The 23,884-nt window shown below is 34.8% G+C and overlaps 3 protein-coding genes across 6 annotated transcripts; 2 read left to right on the top strand and 1 right to left on the bottom strand.

Annotated features, from left to right (window-relative positions):
- Window positions 1-7,598: 7,598 nt before the first annotated feature.
- LOC107932918 (pentatricopeptide repeat-containing protein At5g18390, mitochondrial) lies at window positions 7,599-10,502 on the top strand. 4 transcript variants are annotated; one of them, XR_005930394.1, is made up of 3 exons: window positions 7,599-7,801; window positions 7,938-8,039; window positions 8,865-10,502. XR_005930394.1 is itself a non-coding variant. In XM_041117652.1 (2 exons), the coding sequence occupies exon 2, from the start codon at window positions 9,739-9,741 to the stop codon at window positions 10,297-10,299; it is 561 nt and encodes a 186-aa protein (XP_040973586.1). In that variant the 5' UTR covers window positions 7,811-8,039; window positions 8,889-9,738; the 3' UTR covers window positions 10,300-10,502. The 4 variants fall into 4 exon arrangements, 2 of the variants coding, with proteins under 2 accessions (XP_040973586.1, XP_040973585.1); XR_005930395.1 differs by having other exon boundaries at window positions 7,600-7,801; window positions 8,889-10,502; XM_041117652.1 differs by lacking the exon at window positions 7,599-7,801 and having other exon boundaries at window positions 7,811-8,039; window positions 8,889-10,502.
- Window positions 10,503-12,060: 1,558 nt separating this feature from the next.
- Window positions 12,061-13,588, top strand: LOC107932933 (chitinase 2). Its single transcript, XM_016865055.2, has one exon. It carries the CDS (start codon window positions 12,513-12,515, stop codon window positions 13,431-13,433), a length of 921 nt encoding a protein of 306 aa, XP_016720544.1. The 5' UTR covers window positions 12,061-12,512; the 3' UTR covers window positions 13,434-13,588.
- An 88-nt stretch (window positions 13,589-13,676) lies between these two features.
- LOC107932932 (BTB/POZ domain-containing protein At5g60050) lies at window positions 13,677-16,036 on the bottom strand. The gene is made up of 2 exons (XM_016865054.2): window positions 15,091-16,036; window positions 13,677-14,734 (listed from the first exon to the last, which is right to left on the bottom strand). Exons 1-2 carry the CDS (start codon window positions 15,667-15,669, stop codon window positions 13,781-13,783), a joined length of 1,533 nt encoding a protein of 510 aa, XP_016720543.1. The 5' UTR covers window positions 15,670-16,036; the 3' UTR covers window positions 13,677-13,780.
- Window positions 16,037-23,884: the final 7,848 nt, after the last annotated feature.

Below are 23,884 nucleotides of genomic sequence, written 5' to 3'. Positions count from 1 at the left end.
CACCGTTAACGAAACTTATAAGGAAAGGGGCACCTTTTGTTCAGACAAATAAGCAGCAAGAGGCTTTTGAGAAGTTGAAGAAGCTTTTGGCAGAAGCGCCAGTGTTGATTCAGCCAGAGTCTGGTAAGGATTTCACTGTGTACAGCGATGCGTCATATGTAGGTTTGGGCTGCGTGTTGATGCAAGAGGGTAAAGTGGTCGCTTATGTTTCACGACAGCTTAAACCGCACGAGGTGAACTACCCTACGCATGACTTGGAATTGGCAGCGGTAATCTTTGCATTTAAGATATGGAGGCATTACCTGTATGGGGAGAAATGCATCATCTATACGGATCACAAGAGTCTTAAGTACTTTCTGACTCAAAAGGAGTTGAATCTTAGACAACGAAGGTGGATAGAGTTGTTAAAGGACTATGACTGTCCGATTGAGTACCATCCAGGTAAGGAAAATGTTGTGGCTGATGCACTAAGTCGAAGGGCTGTAGTGGAGTTGAAGGCGATGTTTGCTTGTCTAAGTTTGTATGACGACGGAAGTTTATTGGCTCAGTTACAAGTGAGACCAACTTGGGTAGAACAGATTAAGAAGCAACAGTTAGAAGACGAGTCGTTGGTTCCTTTGTTTCAGCAAGTTGAGAAGGGGGAGAATCCAGACTTTGGGTTAAATAGTGAGGGAGTTATTTGTTTTCGAGGGAGAATTTGTATGCCGAAGAACTCTGACTTGAGATTGATGATTTTGAAAGAGGCACATAATAGACCTTGTGCTATGCATCTAGGAGAGAGTAAGTTATATCGAGACTTGCGAGAGCTATATTGGTGGCCTGGGCTTAAGCGAGAAGTGACCGAATTTGTAATGAGATGTTTGACATGTCAACAAGTGAAGGCCGAGCATCAACTGCCTTCGGGATTGTTACAACCGGTAAAGATACTACTTTGGAAGTGGGAAAGGGTAACTATGGACTTTATGAGTGGGTTGCCGTAGACACCTTCTAAGAAAGATTCGGTTTGGGTGATTGTGGATAGGCTCACGAAATCTGCTCATTTCATACCTGTCCGAACCGATTACTCACTTCAGAAGTTGGCCAAGTTGTATGTGGCGGAGATAGTGCGGTTGCATGGTATGCCAGTATCGATAATTTCGAACCGAGACCCAAGGTTTACATCTCAGTTTTGGCAGAAGTTGCATGAGGCATTGGGAACGCGATTGGACTTCAGTACGGCTTTTCACCCTCAGTCGGATGGGCAGTCAGAGAGGGTTATTCAGATTTTAGAGGATATGTTGAGGGGTTGTGCTATTGAGTTTAGGGGCAGCTAGGAGGACCATTTGCCATTGGCGGAGTTCGCGTATAACAACAGTTACCAAGTAAGTATCCAGATGGCTCCTTATGAGGCACTATATGGTCAAAGGTGCCGTTCGCCTACTTGTTGGGCAGAAGTGGGGGAAAGGCAAATACTTGGGCCAGAGTTGGTAGCAGATACTGAAGACAAGATTAAGGTGATCCGGAATCGGTTAAAGGAGGCAGTGGATCGAAAAAAGTCTTATGCCAATCTGAAACGTAAGGATATTGAATATGCTGTAGGGGACATGGTCTTTTTGAAAGTTTCGCCTTGGAAGAAGATATTGAGATTTGGTAAGAAGGGTAAGTTGAGCCCACGGTTTATTGGGCTATACCGAGTTATTAAGCGGATAGGGCCAGTGGCTTATCAACTAGAGTTACCTCCAGAGCTGGATCGTATTCACGACGTTTTCCATGAGTCCATGCTAAGGCGATATCATTCTGACCCAACTCATATCGTGGCAGTTGCAGAAATCGAGGTACGATCGGATTTGACTTTCGAAGAGGAACCTGTGCAAATACTTGATCGCGATGTCAATGTGTTGAGAAGGAGGTCAGTCCCATTAGTGAAGGTACTTTGGAGGAACCATGGCAAGGAAGAAGCTACTTCGGAGACCGAAGGGGCAATGCATCAACAATACCCTCAACTGTTTGGATCAGGTAAATTTCGAGGCTGAAATTTCTTTAAGGAGGGTAGAGTTGTAACATCCTAATTTTTGGGTTTTTTGCGATTCTTGATATTTTAAGTAAGTTTCTAAAATTTGGTATGTGATTATGGAATTCATAATTTGAGTATGTAAATGGGCTTATGGAAGGCCCATGTGTTGGCCAAAACTCGATAGAATTTTCAAAATTTGGACTTAAGAGTTAAGGGTTCTGGCTAGGTGACCTTATGCAAAGTTATGGGAGAAATATATCACAAAAAGAGCTGTAGTAAAGTGGCAAGGGTGACGCCACTAAGCTCCTAATAAGGTGGCGTGTGGAGCATAGGGGAAGACATGGGATCGATTCCCTGTGTTGGCAAATAAGGTTATTTATTTTTATGAGCAGGAGGGGTAAGTGATGGAACCCAAGTAGATTCTGTTGGAGGAGTTTGAATTAGTCAAGTGCATGGATTAAGGAGTGATAAGGGGAGAGATTTTAGGGATGATGGAGAGATAAGGGGGAGCGTATCTAGGAGAGATTTTAGGAGATTTGAAATGGGGGAAGTGATGGCCGGCCAAGGGGGAAGGTTAGTGTAAATTCGGCTATTGGGTTTTAGGGTGGCATTTTCCTCTTTTGTTTTCTTTCTTTCTTCCCACTTGTGCCGATTTTTCTTAAGCAATTCCTCTCTTTTCTCTTCCATTATTTCGTCCATAAACTCTTTACCCTCATTCTTCCTCTCTTTCATTTATGGTAAAAGCTGAACTCATCCTTCTTTTCATTGCTAACCGAATAGCAACGAGCCAAATCCCAAAGGAGGCAAGGGAAGTCGATTTCTCCATAAAGGTATACACTTGTTCTTTTTTCTTTTAGCCGATTCGTGTTATGTCAGAAGCCTTTCAACTCTTTTGTCAACACCCTTTTTGGTCCATAACCACTTCTTCTTTAGTGATCCAAAAGCCGAAAGCACAGCATCCTTGGGTGACTTGGTGGCCGATTCTTAGGGTCCTTGTGGTGCGATTTTTGCTAGTGTTTTGAAGTTGGGACTGCGTTGAATCGGAGTTGACACGGGATTGGAACCGTTTGGGTAGGTGAACCTTGGTAAGTGCTCGTAGCTTTAAATTCGGTATTATAGAGGTTAAGAAAAGCCGAAACCCCTCTAATTTAGGGAGGTGGCCGAATATGGGTATAGGCTTTATGGGGTTCTTATTTTAATATTTTTATGGTTTCTATAGTGGAGGAATAGCAAGGCGTAGTGTCGATTTGGATTAGCTTGGATCACCGGAGTGGCTAGATCTTGTCATAAATCTCAGCAAAGGTAAGGTGCCTAAGGCCATTATGGATGGTGGCCGAATGTGTAAATGTTAATATTAGATGGTTCTTGGTTTGGTTCAATTATTGTGAGCTGATTTATTAACGGTTGATTATAGGAGAAATCGTGTAGGAGATCTCGTCGAGGAATATCACAAAACAGGTGTGTAACGAACCCCTTTTCATAGCTTAAAGCGATGAATGCCGAAAAGCCAAAATGCCGAAATTCTGGCATTTCGAGGACTTGTGAGCAAGCGAACGCTCATTAGTTAGTGAGATTTGTTGAGATGATGATTAGGAACATTGGAAACGGTAAGAGCGCGATTTTTGGCGTTCATGGTAAGTTGGGCCTCGAGGGGCCGAAGTGGGGCCCAATGGGCTTTCTGGCCCATTTGTAAAAAAATTGGTAGAAAAGGAAAACCTGCTAAATTACGCATCGATACTGATAAAACCGTTATGGAATATAGGCTAAATGGGCCTACATGACAAAATCGGCTAAGTAGGGCCCATTAGGGGTTTTAGGCTCAATAACTCGATTTCGCTAAAAATGGGCCAGAATCACTGTTTGCACCCATGAATTGTTAGTAACCTTTAATGAACATGGAAACCCTAATTTTTGGTAAGATTACAGGATTACCCTTATAATATGAAAATGACCGTTTTGCCCTTAGCTAAAAATGACCATTATACCCCTAGGGTTTATATATGAATTTAATACATGGGATTTTGATAAACATGGTATGTATGATATGCACATGACATGTATGATATGCACATGATATGTATGATATGCACATGATATATTCATAAATGCATTGGGTTGGGTTTTTATATGGATGGAGGAAGTGCAAAAGGGCTTATGCCCCAGTTATTAAAAAAAGGGCTTATGCCCCAGTTATCAAAAGGGCTTATGCCCCAGTTATTAAAAGGGCTTATGCCCCAGTTATTAAAAGGGCTTTTGCCCCAGTTATTAAAAGCATTGCCTTTTTATTTTTGAAAATTTTCACGTTGAGTTCGAATAGTCAAGTACCCTTCTAAGTTTTTAAAAAAAATTTCAAAATACGAGCAACTGTTTTGGAATTTCAAAGCGTTGTGTCCTAACTTACTGGCTGTGGTGTTTTGTTGTTTCAAGATGGGGATTTCAAAAAAGGGCTAACTTAGTGTCAAATATCTTAAAAATATTGTGTCCTTACTTATTGGATATAATATTTTGATTTATTTGATACAAGTAAACCCTAATTTTCAAAAGTCAAAAAAATCAAAAAAGGATTGCATATCAAAAATTTTAAATTTCCGACATTAAAGACATTTTGATAATCAATTAGGTACCAATTTTTGGGCGTTACGAGGGTGCTAATCCTTCCTCGTACGTAACCGACTCCCGGACCCGTTCTTTTATTTCGTAGACCAAAACTAATGATTTTAAAACAAAATGTTTTAAAGGTGATCCAATCACACCTAAAAAGAATAGTGGCGACTCCCGTTTTCGTTTTTTAAAGTCAATTCCCATTTTCCAAAACTCGATTTAAAAATGGTCTCGACACTTTATTCTCATGATCAGACTCTACACCTTCATACTCCTTTTCATTAACATTAACATCATTAATTTCTATGTTAATCATAAATTCAGCTTCCCCATTATTAGAATCCCTATGTTGTATATTCCTAGTCTTTTCTTGATCAATTATAGAATCTTCCTTAGTATAATTCCCTCCTTGAAGATTAGAATCAAAATAAGATTGTGTTTCAACAAATATGACATCTATGGTAACAATAATCTTCCTATCAATTGGATCATAACATTTGTAACCTTTTTTATTAGAAGCATAGCCAACAAAGACATTTTTTTTGCTCTAAGATCTAGTTTACCTTGGTTGTGAAGATGAACAAAAACACTACACCCAAAAACTCGGAGGGATAAATCTGTGATTAATTTAGAGTTAGGAAAGTTATATTTAAAGAGACGAAAAGGAGTTCTATAGTTTAGAGTTTTACTGGGCATTCTATTAGTAAGATATGTAGCTGTTAACAAGGCTTCGCCCCAAAGATAACGTGGTACCTGATTAGTGAACATCAAGGCTCTAGTTACTTCCAAAAGATGTCAGTTTTTTCTTTCTGCAACCTCATTTTGTTGTGGTGTATTTGTACAAGAACTTTGGTGGACTATTCCATTTTGGTTAAGAAAACACCTAATTGGTCACCAAAAAATTCCCCACCATTGTCAGTCCGAAATACTTCTATTTCCACACCAAATTGTGTTTCCACCATAGCATAAAAAGACTAAAACACATTTTTAACTTCAGACTTATCTTTTAATAAAAACACCCAACAAATTCGAGTATGATCATCAATAAATGTGACAAACCAACGTTTTCCTGAAAAAGTTGAGACTCTTGAAGGTCCCCAAACATCACTATGAATTAACGAAAAAGGTTTGGAGGCTTTATATTTTTGAGGTGGAAAGAATGACCGATAATGTGTAGCCAAATCACAATGATATAAAGAAGGACTTTTATTTTTAAATAGATTAGGTAACAAATATCTTAAATAGTAAAAATTAGGATGTCCAAGCCTATAATGCCAAATCATAACCTTATCAAAATCAGAAACAAAATTTAAACATAAAGTAGTTGTTGGTTGACTTAGATGGTCGGCTTCAAGAAAGTAAATTCCACCAAATTCTTTAGCATTGCCAATCATCCTCCCCGAGACCATGTCCTGAAACTTACACATAGAGGAGTCAAATATAACATGACAATTTGAGGACTGAGATAATTTACTGACCGATATGAGATTACAAGCTAGATTTGGCACATGTAAAACATCATGTAAAACCAAGGAAGATGAAATTTTAACAGACTAAGGAAGACAAAATTTTAACAGTGCCTTTCTCGGCTATTTCCGAGAGGGACCCATTTGCTACTTTGATCTTTTTGTTTCCTGCGTAAGGTGTGTAAGTTGAAAAAAGAAAATGACTACTAGCCATGTGATCACTAGCTCCAGAATAAACGATCCACGTGTTTGTTTTATAAGGCTTGACACTGAGAAAAACAGAAAAATCAGTACCTGATTGGGCAAAAGAGGAAGAAGGATTATTGGATAAGTTAGGAATAGAAGAATTCATCCGAAATTGTGGTGATTGAAAAAACTTGTGTAGATGCTCTAATTGTTCTTTAGTGAATGGGGACACTTCCAGAGAACTTTAGCACTCATAATTTCCATTAGTTGTTTGGAAAGCTCTGCTATCCCCTGATTGTGAACCACGACCACTGCCACTCTTTTTCCTTCCATTTGTTGGTTTCCCATGGAGCTTCCAACACATTTCTCAAGTGTGTCAATATTTTTTGCAGTGATCGCACCAAGGTTTAACCATCATGTTACTAGAGATTTAACCTAGCTCAGATGCCATGAAAGTTTCCAAGAGAGCTTTTAATAAAACTGTTCTATATTATTAACTAAAGAACGAACTTAAATAGAGAAAACAGTCCTAATCCTAAATGGGATAATAGTTTCCTTATTCTAATAAACTACTAAAAGATAAAATAAAAATATTCCTAGAATCTGAATAAAATTTATCTTCCTAAATAAGATTTATCTACCTAAATAAATTTAAAATATATACATATTTCAACATGTTGGGTAGGAACCTTTTTGAATTCTGAAAATATTGCATTGCCATATATGAACATGCATTTATACATTAAGATCTACAATTCTGTATTATTATGAAATTCTGAATATTAGTTGTCTTTATTGCTATATTTATTGATTGATTATGATATTTTGAGTTACGACTCACACTGGGCTTATTAACTCACTCCTTAGTTTACTGTTTTTACAGATAACCAACGAAGTTAGGATTTTGGATTCGACAATCGGAGGATTATCTCGGACAAATTTTAATAAACTTATTATTTTTAAACTTAATATTTGTACTCTTTTGTATTTAGGATTGTAATGTTTTATTTGGATTGTGGCATGAGACTTTAATTTGGATTTATTTTGACATCTATGATTTTTAAAGTTTTAAACTATCCAAACTTGGAAATTGATTTAATTATGTAAACATCTTGGTTTTTAATTAAAAATCTATCATATATCACTTTTTTCACTACAATATAAAAAAAAGAGTTTTAAAAAGTAAATAAAATTACAAATCAACTTAGTTTTTAAAATAATTAAACTTTGAAAATTAAACATTAAATTTAATCAACTTTTGAAACTAATAAGTTTTTATAAAATTAAGAAAGTTGCTCGATTTTACTTTTCTAGAAAAGACAAGCAAATGGCTCCGTTTGAAAGCCAGGAAAACATTTTCCAAAAAATATTTTCCTAATTTTACGGTTTCCTTTTCCAAAAAATATTTTCCTAATTTTACGGTGTTTGGAAGGTTGAAAACATTTTACATTAGGAAAATGTTTTCCTAAGCACGTGTAAAATAACCTACAATTTGAGGAAAATGTCTTACTGATTTCATTTCCGTAAGACATTTTCCATCCCCTTCTTCATCCAGGTAAGTCTTTTTCTTATCTTCCGTTCTTCAACTTCTTAAATATTTCTTCCATTTTTCCTTACCGTCGCATATCTTCTCTTCTCTGGCAAATTTTACATGCTGCTGTTTCATTTCCTATCTTTTCTCTCTTTCTCAGGATCTCTTTCTCAGTTCAAGGCCCAATACCCAAACTTCATATTTTCCTCTGGTTTTTAAGTGTCTCTGAAGTCTTCACGCTCTCACTCTCTGCAATATCCATGTGTGTTCTTTATTTTTATTTTTATTTTCTCATGTATTTTCCTTCTTTTCCATTTTACTTCTAACTCTCAAGCTTGTAGATTTAATTGAGTTATTCAAAGCCTCTACCTTTAAGCTTATGTTTCTTTAAGATTGTTAGTCTCTTCTTTGATATAAGAAATTATACACATGGGTTAAAAGTGATGAATTTATTAATGGGTATTTAGCTTTAATGGATAAAACCAACTTATTTTCTTAGAAAATGTCATTTTCAATTATTGAGCTTTGCTTTCTCAAACTGGGTTATGTTTAACAGTTGTATCCGACTGTTAAACTATGCAGGCAATTTTATGGAGCTATTTGTTTTATGTTTTTTGGTTTTTTTTCTTCTTTAATTGTTCTGTTTCTATGGATTACCTACGATGCCTTGTTGTTAAAAGCTTGAAAACATGCTCAATTTGAATGAACATCAGAGTGAATAAGAAATTTACAAATTCAGTTCATTGTTCAATTTTGGATATCAAACAAGTTGCTAATGTGAAATGATTTTAAGAAATGCCATTTTCTGATGCTCAGTATACCATTTTTATGCATTTCTCTTTGGTGTTAGCGAAATGTAGCTCAAATTCTTTTTGCCCTAGAGGGCTAGGTCTATAGAAGCAACAACTGCAAAACTTAGGACTCATAGAAGTGAACTCAATATGTTTATATGTTAATGTATGATAAGAGTGAGTTTCTTTACAATTGATTTTAGCCATCTTGTCTTGTTTCCTTTTCGATGTGGTACATGTGATTGGTATTTTCTATTTATTCCTTGTTATAGTACGGAAGTTCTTTGAACTTGCAGTATAATATTCCTCTGTTGGTTCAGTCAATTAATGAGTATCAAGGTGGAAATGGAGGTTACTGGACTGTAATTTCTACTGCAAATGCTCTGGTCTGCATAGCTACTCCACAAATATGGAAATAGATCCCAGAACATTCTTTGTTCCTTTAGAACCCTAACCTCAGTAAATTCTCTCCAAGGTACTTTTGTTTCGAAAGATGACTATTTTGCAGCTATCCACCACATTTCCAACATCGTTCGTCGTAAAGTTCATCCAGAGCGCACTCTCAACAGCATGAACCTTTCTATGAACTCTGAACTTGTATTCCGCGTACTTCGTTCTTGCTCAAACTCCCCTACAGAATCTCTTCTCTTCTTCTCATGGGCCCGTTGCCATTACACCCCCACCTCTGTCGAATTTGAGGAGCTAGTCAAGATCTTCATTCTCCATAGGAAGTATGAATCTATGTGGTAAACCATTCAACAAATGCAAAAGCAGCAGCTTCGCCTTTCTTTTGATACCCTTTATTTTATCATTGAAGAGTACGGAAAGAACGGCCTTATAGACCAGGCTGTGGAAGTTTTCAACAAAAGCATTTATTTAGGTTGCAAACAGACCGTTAGCGTTTACAATTCATTGCTCTTTGCACTTTGTGAGGTGAAGATATTCCATAAAGCATATGCATTAATCCGGAGGATGATTAGGAAAGGTGAGGTACCAGACAAGAGGACATACACAGTTCTGGTGAATGGATGGTGTTACTCCGGGAAGATGAAGGAAGCGTAAGACTTCTTGGAGGATATGAGTAAGAAGGGGTTTAATCCTCCGGTTAGAGGTTGAGATTTATTGATAGAATGTTTGTTGGATGCAGGTTATCTTGAATCAGCAAAGAAAATGGTAAGAAGAATGACCAAGGAAGGGTTTGTGCCTGACATTGCTACATTTAATTCTTTGGTGGAAACAATCTGTAAAACTGAGGAGATTGATTTCTGCATCGATATGTATCATAGTGTTTGTAAATTGGGGCTTTGTCCGGATATTAATACTTACAAAATATTAATACTTGCAGCTTCAAAAGTCGATAGGACTGACGAGGTATTTCGACTTTTAAATAATTCAATTGAACAAGGTTATAAGCCATTCCCTAGTTTTTATGCACATATAATCAAAGGCTTGTGTAAGAAAGGGCAGTTTGATGATGCATTTAGCTTTTTCGGTGAGATGAAGATCAAGGGTCATGCTCCAAACAGACTAGTCTATACAATGTTGATAACAATGTGTGGACATGCAGGCAGATTTGTAGAGGCAGCAAATTATTTGGTGGAAATGACTGAGCTGGGGTTAGCACCAATTTCAAGGTGCTTTGATATAGTTACTGATGGTTTAAAGAATTGTGGGAAGCATGATCTGGCTAAGAGGATAGAGCAGTTTGAGGTTTCCCTTCGACGTGTTTGATGCCGCAATTGAGAATTGAAGATTATAGCAAACCCCATTGTCACAATACTTGACAGCTCAATGTAGCTATTAACTTCTGAAAGGTCAATTGTTTCGGGATTCGTTTACTTCTGATTTAGTTTCGACTCATTCTTATTTCTGACCTTGTTCTATACTAGTTATACATTTTAAGTTCTACCACACAAAAGTCTCATTGAGAATTACTTGGTTACTTCTGTCTTTCGTATTTCTGCATTTAAGCTTTGACCAGTTTACTTAATGAGGCTTGATGCAAGCCTTTCAAGAACAATTGTGTCAAGTCGTTCTTGCCTAGCAAATCAGAATAGGAGCTTAGAGTAGCATTTAACAGACGGACTGCTCCAGCATTAACTGTTTGGTGAAAACGTTAATGGTAATGCAATGTTGAAGTATTTTCATGGAAGGCGTTAAGAATGAATGTTATTGGGATTATTAATTTCTAGTATCAATTGTGGTTTGGAAGCTAATTTATAATTATTCAATCCTTGTTTTTTATTTTTTTATAACACAATTACAAATAATTTATTTGACTTTGGTTGTTTTTAATTTATGACGGTTAATATTCTAGTTTAATAATTGAGTATTATTATATATTTAAAATGATTTATTTATTTATAAATAAATCATTGCAATATATGTAAAAATAATTTAAAATATAAATTTATTAATATATATATAATAAACTCAATCAAACAATGAAAAGATAATAAATTCTTAAATATATAAATTTCTTAAAACAACTTTTCAGTAAAATAATTTCAGGAAATCTGTCAAATAATAGAAAATATTTTATACAGATTCATTGAAACACCAGAAGAGTAAATCATTTCCAGAAAAATAAATCAATTTTTAGAAATCATTTTTCAGAAAATATTTTACTGGCAAATAAACGGAGCCTAATTTTAAAAACATATTTTGAAATCTAATGACTTAGCTTGGCCATCTATTTGGCCCATGTAACCTTCAAGATCTGGCTATGACATTTAGGTCGGGTTGAAGAGGTTATATATATTGAGTGTGGGCTCATTTTGAATTAGAAATTTTTTTAACAAAATTACTAGTGAAGCAATTTCATAATTTGTTTAAACCTCAAATTGTAAATATAAAAAATATCTTTAGAAATTTTCTTAAATAATTTCTTACGAGAATTTTTTTTTAAGTTTATGAGAATAATGACCTAAATTGGTATTAAATTAATATTAAATTAATAAATTATTATCTAAATAAATATTTAATTTAATTTAAGATTAAATTTATTAAAATAATATTATATTTAGAAAAATTAATTTGAAATTAAGTTAGTCAATTTCAATAGGACTCTCAATTTTTCACTACTCTAATGTTGAAGAACCACCACCGTTGACCATCCGCTGGCCTCTAGATCGTCGTCGTCGCAACCAACGAGCCCAACGGTGCCGTTGTCGGCGCCACTTCTTCTCGACACTTGGAACTGTTTGCATTTTGCCTGAATGGGTCTGGCCGGTTAGGCCTTCCCTTGCAGTGCAGTCAGTGTCGTGGTTGGGGTGGGGCTGGCCGTTCGAACTAGTGGCCCTACGCTCAGCCTCTTCCTTTCCCTGATCGGCAGGTGTTGGTCCCTTGTATAGGTATCACATTGCACACGGACTGACACTAACCCTTTTTTTTTTCCTTAATACTCGGATTCAAGACGGTGCTGAATGAGGTTGAATAATAAAATCAAAGAAGGATATTCTTTTGATCTGTTAACTTTTTTTTTATCTAAATGCAAATAAAATTTGTTTTAGAATTTTCAACGCCTGTATAAGATTCACCCACCTGTAAGAAATGATCAGAGTACAAAAGGATATTATAGTGTCATTGTTTTCATTGAAAGTTTAGAAAGTTCAACGGGTCCTCAACCTGCATTAACATATATGTTGTTTGACTAAACCGGTATATGTCGTAATATCAGCCCCTAAAAAAGGCAGTCTTTGCCGCTAAATTTGTCTTCTCCCTTGTGATCAATGAGAGCAGGGCCAACAGGATGTAATGATGAAAACGGAGGCATCAGACAAATCCCTTGTAAATCTGCCGGATATCATGCTTTCTTATAAAACCAGACGGTTACAATTACAAAAGAACAAGTATCTTGTTTCTAGATAATAATAAATAATCTATGACAGTATAATTATTGTCACCTTATAAATATCTCCTTCTGGAACTTAACAATTACCTTCATGGATTTATGCATGCTTGTTGTTTCTCTCATTCTTGAGATCATCTTCATTGCTCTATTTTCCTCACACCCTGTAGTAGCAGCTAACTCGAAACTCTTTAGAGAATACATAGGAGCTGAGGACAAAGGTGTTACCTTTTCAGATGTACCCATCAATGAAGACGTAGATTTTCACTTCATCCTTTCCTTTGCTATTGATTACACCACCTCTTCTTCTTCCCCTCCTTCCCCCACCAATGGTGATTTCAGGGTTTACTGGGATACACAAAACCTCAACCCTTCTCATGTATCCTCCCTCAAAACACATTATTGGAATGTGAAGGTAGCTATGAGTCTAGGAGGCGATACAATAGCCAACAATGAGAAAGTATACTTCAGCCCTAAAACAATCAATTCCTGGGTTAGAAATGCCATTCATTCCGTAACAGATATATCAAGACGGTATCATTTGGATGGCATAGATATCGACTATGAACACTTCCATGCAGATGCTGACACATTCGCTGAGTGCATTGGGCGACTTCTTTTCTTCCTAAAACAAAATGGGGTTGTCTCATTTGCATCATTAGCAACTTATAATGATGATTCCGCGCAACCCCATTACTTGGCCTTGTGGAGGAAGTACGGGCATGTCATAGACTACGTTAACTTTCAGTTCTACGCCTATGAAAAGTGTACAAATATTTCTCAATTCCTGAAATACTTCGATGAACAGAGCTCTAACTACAGAGGTGGTAAGGTCCTAGTGAGCTTTGGCACCGATGGAAGCGGAGGGTTGTCTCCGGAAAATGGGTTCTTTATGGCATGTCGCAGGCTGAAGCATCAGGGGAAACTTCATGGCATATTTGTTTGGTCAGCGGATGACTCCATGAAAGATGGTTTCCGCTATGAGAAACTCTCACAAACCCTGTTGGCCAAATAAATATGATCTATTCCGAAATTAGTGTTGAATTTGCAAGATTTTGGTCTTGTTGTTGTGATAATATTTTCATGAAATTTGTATTCTTTGGCAATTAGTATAACTTTGAAAAAGTGGGATCTAAGTCTAAGCCTATTTGGCATCTTCAAAATTTTTTATGAATCAATCTTTTAATTTCCATTACCAGTCACCTTGGACAGCAGTTGAAGATAAAAAGTTTCAGTAAGAAGCAAAAAAAAAATCAGATGAGGGAAAATAATATGGATATAAGCTGAGAAAAAACAACAAAAGAAAGTCATTCATATATGTATACATTCGACTATAACTCTTGTATGGCAATGACATAACTTTCAGGTTGGATAATTGCAGATGGTTATTTGCATCTGAGAACTATCAGGCACGTCAGCGTACTGTCTAATGAAGGCTCTTCTCCACCAAACTTCAAATGCTCTCTGGATATTGGGATAGTCATCCCCTTTATTCAGAAACCGATGGAACCAGTTGAGCAGAATAACCTGCTGTTGTCGCAACGAAAGGGTAAGAATTGTCTGACTGAGTCCTTCTTCAATTAGTTTTTTATCTACAGATCTAGAAGCCCTTCTCATCCATCTAAAATCTTCGTAAAGAGCGTCCAACCATGTTGACAGCAGAGAGAATCGGCTGTCTTTGGGCACCAAGATGTTTCCTCTACCAATTGCGATACATAGTTGAGCAGTGATCCTGCTGATTTCATGTCGGTACATGGTGGGGATCTTGGAATGGAGTTCTGCAAGTTCCTTTTGATCTGCCCACAATTTCACGAAGTCATTTGCCATCCTTTTATCGATTAGAATATCAACTAGCCACTGCAAGTTGTCAGCTTCTCGAGCTATTTCAGCCATTAAAACTCCTCGATCTTGCCTGCTGCTGTCCATGCACATAGCTTCAGATAAGCAGAGCACGAGAGAACAAAGACATCTATGACAAAGATGATAAAGGATATCTTTGGAGACATCAACCCGGCTGTTATAATCAAACGAATCTTCTCTGAGTAACCGTGAAATAAGAGTTTTCATTTCTCGACGCGCTTTATCATCTTTTGCTTGAAGAACACCACTAAGTAGCTTCAAGAAGATGTCATCTGTTCTCACAGAAGTAGATGGTTCGGATAATACTCTCTGAAGAACTTCAGTCATCGAGCCATGAAGCTCAAGTTGGCAGAGAAGAGATAGGACTTTCTCCTCTTCATCCTCGGACCAGGGGACAGCTTCCAGATATTCCAAGCACGAACTAATTCCAGCATCAAACATAATAGCCGCAGAAACCTACAACAAGCACTAATATTACAAATGCTTCACTACAGCAGATACAAGAAGATAGGCCAAAAAACAGACATCCATTTCAAGCTCATCAATATAAAAGTTTTCCTCTGTCAACCATTTTATACCACACTGCAATTTATCTTTACTTGGTTAAAGTAACTCATCTACCATGGACTTATAAGAACCTAAGCAGGCAGGGAAAAGCACAAGAAATTTACATTTGCAGAGAGATTCACGGATATGATTCCTTTTAAGTCATTGAACACTGAAGCACAAAACCAAACAATCTCTAATTAACTGAACTTTCTAACAATCCAAACAAATCATGAAGTAGAAAGCAAAATTAGAAAGAGATATACCTGAAGCAAAGCCAAGACCTTGTTAACATTTTCACCAATCAACCTCTTCTTCAAATCATCAGAGTACATCAAAACCACAGTTTCCACATAAACCTCCACGTCATCACATTCACTGATTTCCACGGTGTGAGAAACTCCTTTCTCTTTCCTTTGACTCAACTTCTCAGCAAAGAACCTACTTTTCTCAGATAAAACTCTTTTGTGCACATCCATTGACACTCTATGCCCATCCCTAGAGACTACGGTGAGCCTTACATCACCTGATCCCAGCCCCCAGTCGTTGGAGCTACAGGTTTTGAGTTCATCGAGGAATTTAGCAATTCGGGTTTGCGTCTTTTTGCGAGACTCTTCAATGGCTTTGGAGTCACGGAGGTGTTCCTCCGACATCATTTCAAAGAGGGTTTGATTGGGAAAAGGGCGAGTTGGCTCAGTTTGAGGAGGAGGAGGAGAAGAGGAAGGAGTATAGAGTTTTGAGGTGGTGATTGTAGAAGTTGTTCTTGATGGAGAGGAAGATAAAGACGGTGTTGGGTCCGAAATAAAGCCTTGTTTTATCATAGCAGATACTTCCCTTGAAGCCATTGATTTTTATTTTTGAAGAAGAAGAAGCTTTTCAATAAAGAATATCAACGAACAAAAGGTAGGTTTTGATTGAATTCGGGGGGGGGATTACTAGCTTGATGCCATGGATTTAAAAAAAAAAAAAAGCTTTCTTCAAAAGAATAATAGAAAGAAATCTGGGCTTTCTTAGAATGAAGAATATAGAGTAGATCCCTTGGCAAGAAGGTATACCTGGTAAAGAAAGGGGATCTTCTTGCAAAGAATAAGAGAGAAATAGAGAAAAGAAGTAAACTCGTTAGTCTTGGTAAATTAGAGAAAAAGGCTGAATTTTATCGGGGAAATAGAGAGAGAAGCTGAATTCTGTTGATAAACTAGAGAGATAAAGAATCCAAGGAGCGGAAAGCTTTGAATCTGTAATTTTAAAGAGATCGAGGGTGAGTTTGGATAAACGGTGTTTTTAGTTGCGGTTAGTGTAAAAATAGTGGTGACGGTAAAATTAGATATTGTAGCGATATTGTAGCTTGAGACAAAAAGTAAGTTAAACGCACCGCACCGCAGTCAATTGCTCATCCAAACGAAACCAGAGCGTGCCCAACAACTGAAACTGGGCACGGTAATTATTAAATAAATTATTTTAATTTTTATATTAATAATAATAATAATAATAAGTTTTGCGTACAACGAGAGATGTAACTTTAAACAACAGAGATACATTATTAAGGTATGCAATTCTGAATATAAATTTTAAAATAGAACTGAACGGTATCAAAAAAATAATAAGACCAATTTTTTGAGAAAAAAAGTAAATTTTTGATAAATTTAACATTTATTATTTTAAAATGTGGAGTGATGTTTAATAAAATTATATTTTAAGAATTTTTTTATAGTTGAAATATTTTGTTGAAAATTGAGATGTAAAAGAAAAATAATTTTCATGCCATTTTTTAAAGGCTTAGTATCATTTGGCTCTTAAAGTATATCGGTTTCTTACTTTAATCTATAAATTTTGTTTTAGTTCATATTGATATCTAAAGTTACATTTTGTTATCTTTTCATTTCACTACTGTTAAAAAAATTTAATTTACGATTTGGCCCTTAAAATATACATATTTCTCATTTTGACAGTTATTTTTTTTTTCAATTTAGTATTTAAAATATTAATTTCTTCTATTTTCTATTTAATTTTTAATTGTTGTTAAAAAAATTACGTTTGGCAACTTTAGCCAATAAAAAAACAACACATAGCATGTTTTGGCCAAAGAGAAAATATCACGTGAAAATTAAGTTTTTTTTAAAATAAATATTAAATTTAAATTAAAAATAAAAAATAAAAAATTATAATATTAAATATTTAAACATTAAAAAGTATTTTAGACTTTGATCGAATGTTAATTACTGTTGATTGTTGAATGATGAGAAATTTAAAAATGAAAAATTATACGTAAATGAGGTGTTGACTCAAAATTTTAAAATAGCCTATTTAAGCCAATATTTCAATTATCATCTCTTGATTGATGTTAGTGAGTAATGAAGTTGGGCATCTCGAGTGAAAGAATGGAAGGTGAAATTTGTGCAGTGAGGTTGGTAGCAATGATGGATAGGATTAATTTTCTTCTTACCCGGTGGATAAGTTAAGAGGTTCAGTTGTCATTTTCACAATAAAATCACTGTCATCAAAACAGAATGAATTTATGATGCACAAAATTATATGTTGCTTTTGGAATCTTGAAGAGAAGGTTTTTTTTCTTATATAAATAATATAAAATTTTAATTAATTACTGGAATTAATTATTTATTAAAATAGGTTGTTTATTATTTTTATATATATTGTCTGACACATTATTCTTCTTTTCTAGCTAATCATTAATGTTTAGAAAACGAATTTCTTTTGGTATTGTTATTATGTCAAGTAACACTCGTATGGATTTTTTAAAATGCCCGTAAAAATATAAGTATATACAATGAAAAAAATAAATTTTTTCTAATTGGTGTCGCCAATTTATCATGCAGCAGCGATACATTTTAATAAAAAAATTATAAGAAAAAAAGTAAAATAAAAAATAATTTATTAATGGTGTTGTCAACTTGTCAGGTGACACCGGTGGTCCCGCGATATTGTCAAGCGGCACCACCTAGTATATATACATGACCCCAACCAAAAATTGCTTCGATTGATGTTTTGTGTTTCTATTCAAGTCCTTTATTTGCGTTGAAGTTTTTGCTTTCTGTTGAAGAGAAGAAAAAATTTTGTATTTAGTAAGAAGGGAGAAAACAGAAAAGAAAAGAATGAAGATTTGTGTTTTAGACTTCAAAAATCAAGTTCGAATTTATAAGGTTGGCTTGTAATTATTTTTATATAATTATATTTTCTCAGCAGGATCTAATATTTTTTAAATAAAATCTAATTTTATTTTTATTTTACAGATTTAGTATCTAATATGAATACCTAATTTTTTGTATACATTCATTTCAAGGAGTTACTCACCATATCCATATTAAATTACCATATTAGTTAAAAATGACAATTAAATAAAAATGACATGAAACTTTATAAATATACCCGTGAAAAAAATAACAATTTTTTCTGGCACATTAATTATTTTACCTGACAACCAAGCGGCACCGAGTTGACACCCTACTACCTACGTGATTGATCGATCACGGGCTCCCTGTTATTTTTTTCAACTTTTGTTCTCTTTCAACGTTTTTTTTACACTGGAATTTTTTTTTAAAATGTCATCGTTGCTGCCTAACAGTCTGGCAACACCATTAAAAAATTTTGTTTTCTTTTTCCATCGATACGCCTGTATTTTCACGAGTATTTTATAAAAATACATGCCGGTGCCGCCTAACATAGTGGCGGCACCAAAAAATTTCTTTTTTTTTAACACTAATGATTAGCTAATGATTGGCTGGAAAATGGAAATGGTGTCACCGATGTGTCAAGCGGTATCAACAGGCACTGTAACGAACAACCCATTTTTGTAAATAATTTATCCTCCAATCCATTTTCATAATTAATTAATTTTTATATTATTTTTAAAAAAAAAACCTAAAGAGAAAGATAAAAACAAAATTGATATTATTATTGTTAAAACTTCTTTTTATAAAATTTAATAAATTACAGTCTATTTATATGCATAAATTTCAAGTCAATATTAGTTCTTACTTTGGGATGGGTGGATGAGCAAGAAGACTATCAACTTTAGCTATTCTCTTCTCAACACCATATGAGGCCTTAACATCAATATTAAGATTCTTGAACTATTGTTCTCTTGCTTTAGGAACATCAATTAATGGCCGATTTATCTAAATTATCTACCTCATTACTACCAAAAATTAGATTGGGTGATTGAGTCATAGCTTCAGATGGTGGCATTGATTCTTCAAAAGAAGGTTTATGAGTTTGAGAAAGCTCTCTTGCTTGTTGGTCTAGTTAAGCTTTCATGTATTCTTCATAAGAGGTAGTCTTTATGACACCCTTAATCTGACCCGATTCATCAAGTTCGGATCTCGGGTGTTATACAAACAATATATAACAAAATTTCAAAATAGTTGATAGACATTCTATACTTAAAACATTTTTCATTATTATTTCATTTAAAAACTTAATATCAAAGACACAATAGAAAGTATTTTAGAAATAAAATATTACATCAGACCAATTACAATTCATTACAATACAAACATTTACTAAAAACTGACTCTTAAGGTAAAGTCCTACAATACGCCACTTTTTCATTGTATGTATAATAACCCAATTTGTCGCCTCCTTGGCATAGTCTTGACGTCGTCCCTCTTAGCGCAAACTCGTACTATACTTCCTGAAACATAAACAAAAACATAACACTAAGTTCAAAAGAACTTAGTGAGAGTTAACATAGAGTTATGAGTTTGAAAAGGCTCTCCTACTTATTGGTCTAATTGAGCTTTTGTGTATTCTTCATATGAGGTAGTCTTTGTAACGCCCTCAATTCGACCCGATTCATCAAGTTCGGATCTTGGGTGTTACACAAACAATATATAACAAAGTTTCAAAACAGTTAACAGACATTCTATACTTAAAACATTTTTCATTATTATTTCATTTAAAAACTTAATATTAAAGAAACAACAGAAAGTATTTTAGAAATAAAATATTACATCGGACCAATTACAATTCATTAAAATACAAACATTTACTAAAAATTGACTTTTAAGGTAAAGTCCTACAATACGCCACTTTTCCATTATATGTATAGTAACCCAATTTGTCGCCTCATTGGCATAGTTTTGGCGTCGTCCCTCTTGGCGCAAACTCATACTATACTTCCTGAAACATAATCATAAACATAACACTAAGTTCAAAAGAACTTAGTGAGAGTTAACACAGAGTTACCTTGGCAGATACTTTTATAATATTGAAGAACATCTGTGCACTAGCTACCATTCATAACATCTTACTTCTGTTTCGGTGTATACTTTCACAATTTCAAACTTACACTTATTCACGCCAGCTACTGTACTCTTAATATACCAGTTTTCTCTTATCTACCTAATTGACTTATAATTCTTCTAGAACATTCTACAATTTTTCTCTTTATCTTGAAACTACAAAAGTACCTTTCCAAATAATATGCCTTCAGAGCCTACTCATACAGACTATCTTTCCACACATACACTTATTTCAAAACGGATCACATATATTGTTCATTGGCAAATGATTTCCCATGATGAATTGGATACCGTCAGTTAACCAAATCAAATCACTTTCTAGTTGAAACTTAATACATGGTTATACTGATAATGAATTATTCAGATCATTCAGAATTATTATCCACATCTTTATTACGATCACAAACCTACTCAATGTACCAAATAACTTAAATTCCATAAGATTTCAAAATAAAACCTAATACTATTTAGATATGGCGGATACCGAATACTCAGATTTATGTACTATATAACACAGACAACTTCAAATGGACATTTTATTATGTGTTTCATGACTATATATATACGCCTATATTCAGAACCAACAGATTACCATGTCGAATACCCTTTTTTAAACATACATAGACACATTTCTTTTCAAGAACTTCCCTTAAATCTTATTGATTATAATACAGATCTAAATCAACCAAATTAATGTTGGACGTATCATAACCTTATCAAAGCAAAATCTATCATAAAATACTCAATAATATCAAGAACATACCATAATACCATATATTCATATTCTACCATACAGACTTAGCAAAGTACGTCACAAAGAGCCAAACAGAATATGCAATCAAGGCATCATACATAATCATGTGTTTATTGTCCCAGCAAACTTTCACAAAAGGTGTCATGGATTTCTCTTTCATGGATTTATACATAAATTTCATGTATCATGATCTACTAGTTCGATTTACATTATTGAAGGCAACACGATGAAACATTCATACCGACATATCTTGTCATGGGTCTCAGCCACATGGATTTACACTCATTCATATATCATGATCTGCCAATCCAGCCTTCATCTTACTAGAGGCTACACCATGAGTATTTTCATATCATACGATGCCATGAGCCTCAACCTCATAGTCTTACACTTAATTTCATATTGTGATCTGCCAATCTAGTTAGCAATCTAACTGCCCTACCAGAGGCAACTCAAAGAGACATTACTCAACATTCACTTACCCAGATTTGTTTGCATTCTTGACTGATTCATACTTTTCCTATATCAAACTTTACCTGCATGATTACCAATCAACATTCTTTTCATCAGAACATTATACATATCATCACAACACATATCTCATCTTTATTATACTCATACACTTATCAATTATCATAGATTTCATCATATGTTATATATATATTTCTACTTGAACATTCCACACATAAGAGTCAAGTAAAGACTCACCTGATATTCACCCACTATAGTTCGAAGTTCCAGACTTAGACATGCTTCACGAACCAGCAATAATAATGATACGTGATATTCGTGAGAGGTTTTAAATATTTATAATGAATCGTTCTTGAAACTAACTATTATCACGATGAAGGCAAGTGTACCTATCGAACAGTAGTATAGCTTTAGCAAGACCGAATTGTCAAACCCAAAAGAACTAAAAGTACTAGTAATGACTGTCTTTCTATTATCTAGCCTAAGAATAATGGGGTTTGTTTTAACTAACTAATTAACTAAACTAAGAATTCATAGAAAATAGAATTGTGGAATTACTTTTGGAAAACTCGATTGATTGAGACAATACCTAGGGAAAAGTCCACCTAGACTTCACTTGTTATTTGAGTCTGAATCGGACGATTTATTCATTTGACTTGATCCGTAGAAATCCTTAAGTTATATTATTATCTCTCTCGAGACTAACAACGTCTAACCCTAGGTTGAATAATTGAAATCTTTTTTCTAATTAACTCCCTAGGGTTGCATTAACTCGATCTATGGATCCCCTTATTAGGTTTCAACCTAATCCGGCAAAATCTTGTCACCCTGTCTCTAGGCGTGCAATCAACTCCGCTTAATTATGATAAATATACTCTTAGACAAGGTCTATTCCTCTCCTGAATAAGAGCTTAACTTGAATCAATATCCTGGAATATCAAAACAAGAATTAAGAACACATTAATTAAGAACAAGTCAAATATTTATCATACATTCAGATAATAATAACAAGATCTATTTTAGGTTTCATTCTTCTTAGATATTTAGGGGTTTTAGTTCATAACTAAAAAGGTAAACATCTCAGAAGAATAATGAATATAAAACATAAAGAAAAACCCAAAACTCCTGAAGGGAAATTGAGGGGAGATATTCAGTCTTGATGATGAATCCGGCTTCTGAGATGGATCAGTCGGCTTTCCTTGAGCAGTTTCATCTTCCTCTTGTCCGTCCCCCTCTTCTCCTCTTCTATAGTGTATTTATAGGCTTTGGAATGCCTAAGAGCCCTCAAAATTGGCCTTTTCCGAATTGGACTAAACTTGGGCTTGGCAGGGACACGCCCGTGTGACACGCCCTTGTGCGTTTGCTTAAGGCCGTGGTCAAGGCTGTTAAATGGGCATGGGCGTGTGATCTACCCGTGTAAATCGTGCTTTAACCTTGCCAAAGGGACACGACCGTGTGGTCTACCCGTGTGAGGAAGTCCAGGCTGTGTTGATTTCGTACGCTGGCCCATTTTCTCCGTTTTTGGCCCGTTTCTTGTTCCTTTCACTGTTCTATGCTCACCTAAGTATAAAACATGAAATTAAGGTATAGGAGCATCGAATTCACCAATTTTAAGGAAAAATAATCTATAAAATGTGCTAAGCATGGGATAGAAATATGTATAAATTACGGTTTATCAAATAACTACTTAAAGAACATAGGATTACCATTAAAACTCTTTTACATACAAGTTACTATTACCCATGCAATCGTAATTGTAAATAAACTCTTTGTGTATACCAATTGAATTCTCGTATTATTCACTTATGTATTCCTTAGAGGAATTTATAATTAAAAAGTTGTAATCGAATGTAAAATTGTATAATTGAGTGAGTTACATATAAACTTAAGCAGTAACACCCTAGATTCGGATCTGGTTCTTTAAATTGAGGGTTACAATTATTGAGTCTAAGATATTCGCTGGATACTAAAGTTGATGTACAAGATCATGTGTTTAATCTAACTTGTGCACAGAAACAACTGAACCTTGAGTAATGCAAACAAAGACATCACTATAAGCAATATCAATAACAGAAGGTTTTAAGAGAACTTTAAAGGTTTTATTAAAACATAACATTATACCAAATGTATTATTTATACTGTAATAGCATACTATACTCCAAATTTCATACCAGTCTTTTGAAGTGAATAATTTACACCTAACAATCATCGATACGTCTGGAGCCCAATGTCTCATCAGACAAGCCGAAGTAATCTAATTGCGCTCAGCGCTCGTTAATTTAATTTGCACCTAGTGCCTCATCAGATAAACCGAAGCATTACTTGCACATTTACTAAACAATGAATTTTCTATAGAGTTTCAGTTATATCCTAACAATTCAAATTCATAACTCAATTCAACAAGTCATCTCAAAACATAACATTTTTCAGTTCAATACAAAGTCAATTCCATACTTGCATCAAAATACCTTATTTTCCATTCTATACAACTAGTCTTTCATCACAAGAATTAACATTTCACAACAACTTGATTCCATCAATTATTCTTAACTTACTTTAACATATGATCATGTTAAG

The sequence above is a fragment of the Gossypium hirsutum genome, chromosome A07 (assembly GCF_007990345.1).
Source record: "Gossypium hirsutum isolate 1008001.06 chromosome A07, Gossypium_hirsutum_v2.1, whole genome shotgun sequence".
Lineage (NCBI taxonomy): Eukaryota > Viridiplantae > Streptophyta > Magnoliopsida > Malvales > Malvaceae > Gossypium > Gossypium hirsutum.
The sequence above is the reverse complement of the archived record's forward strand: the minus strand, read 5'-3'. Positions and strand labels throughout refer to the sequence as shown.

Bases quoted from the DNA above. Each gene is read 5' to 3' on its own strand.
- LOC107932918 (XM_041117652.1), top strand. From the start codon at position 9,739: ATGGTAAGAAGAATGACCAAGGAAGGGTTTGTGCCTGACATTGCTACA.
- LOC107932933 (XM_016865055.2), top strand. From the start codon at position 12,513: ATGGATTTATGCATGCTTGTTGTTTCTCTCATTCTTGAGATCATCTTC.
- LOC107932932 (XM_016865054.2), bottom strand. From the start codon at position 15,669: ATGGCTTCAAGGGAAGTATCTGCTATGATAAAACAAGGCTTTATTTCG. The intron at 14,735-15,090 runs GTATATCTCTTT...TGCTTGTTGTAG, and splicing joins AGGTCTTGGCTTTGCTTCAG to GTTTCTGCGGCTATTATGTT.